Below are 5,105 nucleotides of genomic sequence, written 5' to 3' on the forward strand. Positions count from 1 at the left end.
ACAAACACATCTGCTGTCTCCCTACTATGGGCCTTTTAGGGAAAAACTAGACATGATTGGTATTTGTAAGGATACTATAGTTTATCTCTTAGGGAGGCAATTCTAAAGGCTCTGATCCATCATTAAGAAGCTTTAGGATAAAAATAAGATACCTCTACAGAATACAAAGTGGGATTCTTGGGACAACGTGGCACGAAAGAGCGCTGAGAGGATGCAAAGGCAGGCGTTGCGTGGCCTGTAACAAATCAAGGGCGAGATCGGAAGTGAAGCAGCGCTAAAGGCGTCCTCACTGCTCCCGGCTCCCTGGGCCAGGAAGGAGCAGGGCCGGGAAGGAGCAGGGCCGGGAAGGAGCAGGGCCGGCTGTCCTCAGGCGCCGGCTCGTCTGCCCAGCGCCCCGGCTCAGCCTCAGGCTCTGGGTGCTCGGCGGCCGGCCGCGTGTTGCTCCGTCCCTCCGGGCCGCGCTCTCCTCTGCTGACCCCACTTCAAGGGGAAAGCCCAGGCGTGCTTCCCCGCGCAAACTGAGACTCCGTCTGCCTGAGCGAAAAAGGGCAAAGGGATGCCGCGGACTGGACCGAGGCCGGCCCTTCAGGACACGGTCATTCTGCGGCGGCCGCGAAGCCGGACGGTTAGTTTCTGTCTTCCCCGGCGGCCGGCAAGAGGCTGGCGGAGGAGGGGGAGGCGGCCGACGCCAGCAGCCTTTTCTGGTGCAGCTCTTCCCACTTACTTCTGTTAGCCGCCACGGAATCCAGCATCGGCTTCAGTTTCACATTGACCTTCACCAACGCCTGAAGTAAAACAAAGAAACAGGTGGAGGAGAGGAACCCGAGTCACTGACACGATTTTCCAGCTTTCACTGGTGAGGACAGTGGAAACTGGCTGCAAGAAATGAAAAGTGATAATTATTTTGGTAAACAGGAGCTATTTACAAGAAGCAAATATGCATGTAACGCCATTGTGTTACATTAATAGAGCCCATAGGGAAAATGGAAAAATAAGACGGGGGTGGGGTGGGGGGGGCTATGTACTACTAGGGTGCCAGATTATTACTAGATTATGATCCTGTTTTTAATCCACAGCAGACAAGACAGGACACAAAATATCCAGCTCACACATGACTACTAATATGTATATTGTCGTCTGCCATGGAGACTTCCAGATCTCAGTAGACCATGAACTTCAGTTTTGACTAAGATACACCTTCCATTTGCTCCACCACAGATGGTGCTGGGTGGACTCACCCGATAAGAAAGGCCAGGTAACATCCTGAAAGAAGAGAAGGTGCTCATTTTTCCCACGAAGGATCTGGGAGCTGTGCTACATGTACAGATGTGGATGTGAACACGAACGGAGATGGACGCGAGAGAAGGGAGACAGGAGTGGGGAAGAGAGGGCCAGGGTGCCTCAGAGGGCAGGATGGAAGAGGACATGCAGGCTGAGGCTGGAGGCCAACCCAGGATTCAGGGTCCTACTTGCAGGAGACTCTCCTAAATATTTTCTCCTTTACTTAATTTTGAAATTTATTTATTTATTTATTTGACAGAGAGAGACACAACGAGAGAGGGAACACAAGCAGGGGGAGTGGGAGAGGGAGAAGCAGGCTTCCCGCTGAGCAGGGAGCCCGATGCGGGGCTCGATTCCAGGACCCCGAGATCATGACCTGAGACAAAGGCAGACGCTTAAGGACTGAGCCACCCAGGCGCCCTACTTAATTTTGTTATTAAAAAAAAAAAAGAGTCCCCTACTCCTTAATGGTATAAACTTCTAGCTTTACAAAACTTGGATGGCCTCTATCATGGAACAAAGCAATGAATAAAACAAGGATGGTGGAGGTGTGGGGGTGTTAGTCTATGGAAAGATAGTATTCCCGCCCAATGCTTAGGGTCTGCGTGCTGTGGCCACAGATGATCCCCCCCACCCCCTGCTCCATGTAGACACCTTGCAGGTGTGTCCCCTTCATCCCAAGGGGAACAAAGCCACTGCAATGTTAGCATACCTCTGGAGCAGCCTTCTCCAAGCAGGACGTGTGGTTAGGGGGAGGTTCATAGCAAAGCCTCCCAAAGGAGGAAAGAATAGCCCTTCACGTAGAGGGTGTCCTTCCCTAACATGACTGCAAATCACCAGTTAGATCTGATCTATCCCCTCAAATAGCTCTCACTGCAGGACATGAGTTAAATGCAACTGGGTGTTAGTTAAGTGGCTGTTGAAAAGCCCAGAAGTAACGAGGGATCCTACTGGGCTGTGAGCCCTTCAACCTGGCTGAAGTGGGGTCCCTTCACACGGACATCTTTTAAATGGAGTATATTCTCTCTCTTAAAAGCGGTCTTTATCACACCAACCAACATTCAATTCTAAATCAGATTTATTAGCCATTCCATACGAAAATAAAACATAGCAACATAATAACTCAGGTAGTGATCAAAATCCCCTTTATTTTCATGAGAAAAATGCAGGTTACTGCTTTCTGCTCAATGCACAGTGTTTTTACTTGGACAATAGTGTGGGGTAGCGACGAATGCCATGGTTTTATTTAGTATAGTTTGGCACTGGTCCTCTTCACTCTGATCAAGCCTTTTAATTAAAGTGACTACTATAATTCCTATGGAAATTAGTGTTTATGTTATTTTCCTGCTACAAAAGCATTTCTCCAGAAGTTTTTTTTTTTTTTTTTAATCCCAGGAGCACAAATTGGAATTTTTTTCTGCCTGAAATGTAATTAAAAACTCATTTGATTACTATATTTCTGGCTCTGTTTTACTTATTAAATTCCTGTAATCAGTTTTCTTTTATGAAGCTGCTGGGAAATGATCTCAAAAGCAACACATTTTTCTCTTCCTTGGCAGGTTCCCGAGCATTTACTAAATTACATTCATAGCACCTGCCCATGATTCGAATTACTCCACCAATTTATTCCTTAAACCATTTAAGTTTATTTGGCTTAGCCCCAAACAGAGATTTCTTTCCCTTATCTAGCTCTTTGTTGTCTCTCTTGCTACCTTTGTGGTGAATACAAAAAAAAAAAAAAACTTTTCCGGGGTGGGGGGAGCAGTACATATTTCTCAGGATTCCTTCTCTTTGTTTCATAGTCTCTTTAATTAAACACGGAATTGCCATATTAGATTATCGTTTTCCCCTGGCAGGTGCAGGTCTAGGCAAAGGTAGCAAAATATCCCATCTTGTGCCATCAGTAAGAGAATTGCTCCTACTATTTAGAAAATACGGATATTCCTAAAAACTTCTCATCAGTGAGGGACACCTGATGAATTCTGTGCAAATGCTACTTGTTTGCAAGTCTTGTCTGACTTGCTCTTCACGTTGCAAAAGAGAGAGGGCACAAATATCACCCCTCTAGTCACTCTCCATATGTATGCAAAGGGACTCTAAAGGTGGTGTATGTGGTGCCATCAGCCATGGGATGCTGAATCTCCTCTGTGGCAACCCTGCAGTGGGACCCTCAATGTTTACACGTGTCCAGAGGCAGTGAACGCACTACCTCCCAGGTGGTTCTGATTTTAGAATGTTCCGTATATTGAACAGAAATCTATATCCTTGTAACTTCTACCTAATGGTTCTTTAAGCCGGAATCTACTTGAGCACTGTAGGGCTGATGACTCATGTGCTGCTTCAAGTGTAGGTCAGGGTCGAGACTGATCTAATACCCCAACTTAGGATGTGCTGCTTACCATCCCTTGGGGCAACTGTCTGGCCCCCAAGCTTGCGCCAGCTCCACCTGGCCCACCGCAGACAGTGCCTTGTATCCTTGCCTGCTCCGGGACACAGCCCTGGGCATCTAGTCATCCAAGTGGCTGTGGGACCCCACTTCCTCCCGATTCCATTCACTCTGTTGTTGAGTCCCCTTGGGACCAGCAGCTATGGTTTATTCCACATTTTATTTATGTTTTGAGTAAGTAATACATTCCCACAGTCCAATGGATATAAAGGGTAAAAAGGTACAATGTACAATCTCCCTTCACCCCTGCCTCAGACACTGAGTTTCTTTCCCTAGAGGCAGCCAAAGTTATCAATTTCTTGGGTATCCTTCAAGAAATCTTTTATGCATATGTAAGCACATATAAAAATACATATACACATATATACATATGCATATAACGTCTATATGTATACATATAATACATATGTGTGTATAATTAAGTTGATTCTCCTACCATTTTGGATGTTTCTTTCAGAGATGGAGTGAGATCAAAACTTTGTGGAACAACATTATTATGATGCTTGAGTGAGCCCAAATGTACTGTGTAGAAATTAACACTTGGAGTATATAGAGAGGAGAGGGACCACATTCTAATTTTCTATCACTATGACACTGAGAGTTTCTTCTGCAGAGCTTAATCTGCTGTGAATCCCATCTACTGTCATTTTCCTCTGAAAAATTGTAGTTTTCATTTCTAGGAGTTTGATTTGGGTGTTTTTTTTATATCTTCCATGACTCTGTTTATCATGCTTGATCTTTTCTCTACCCTTATGAACATATAAAACATAATAAATGTCTTAATGTCCTTCTCTATCAATTCTATGATCTGTATCATTTCTGAGTCTGTATTGATTGATTTTTTTCTCATTATTATGGGCCAGGTTTTCTTGCTTCTTGGCATGCCTGGTAATTCTTGACTGGATATCAGCCATTGTGAATTTTATGCTGTTGTGTGCTGGATTTTTATTTAATCCATTTGTTTTTGCATTTCTTTAAACATTTTTCAGTTTTGTTCTGGAATGCGGTTAGGTGACTTGGAAATAATGTGGTCCTTTTGAGGCTTGCTTTTAAGCCTTGCTAGGTGGGTCCAGAGCAGCCTTTAGTCTAGGGTTGATATGGGTCCGCTACCGAGACAATAATCTTCTGAGAACTGTAGCCGGAACCTCAAACATTTCAAGGGTTTTCTCTCATGCTCTGGCTGGTGGGAGCCTGGGCTGTTCCCCAGCCTGTGTGAGCTCTGAGCATTGTTCCACTTGTTCCTTTTCGCTGTTTTTCTCCTCAGCCTTGGCAGCTTCCCCACACGCATGTGGTGAACAGCGCTGAAGATCGCTCTGCAGGTCTGTGCAGCGCTCTCTCTCTCTCTCTCTCTCTCTCTCTCTCTCTCTCTCTCTCTCTC

The 5,105-nt window shown here is 45.4% G+C and overlaps 1 protein-coding gene across 1 annotated transcript in view; it reads right to left on the reverse strand.

Annotated features, from left to right (window-relative positions):
• Positions 1-626: 626 nt before the first annotated feature.
• Positions 627-5,105, reverse strand: part of PDE11A (phosphodiesterase 11A) — a 375,594-nt gene continuing 371,115 nt past the window's right edge. The window contains exon 20 of the mRNA XM_021703017.1: positions 627-785. Coding sequence (XP_021558692.1) covers positions 627-785 — 159 coding nt within the window. The remainder of the gene's footprint in view (positions 786-5,105) is intronic.

This window comes from Neomonachus schauinslandi, chromosome 3, assembly GCF_002201575.2.
Source record: "Neomonachus schauinslandi chromosome 3, ASM220157v2, whole genome shotgun sequence".
In the NCBI taxonomy this organism is placed as follows: Eukaryota; Metazoa; Chordata; class Mammalia; order Carnivora; family Phocidae; genus Neomonachus; species Neomonachus schauinslandi.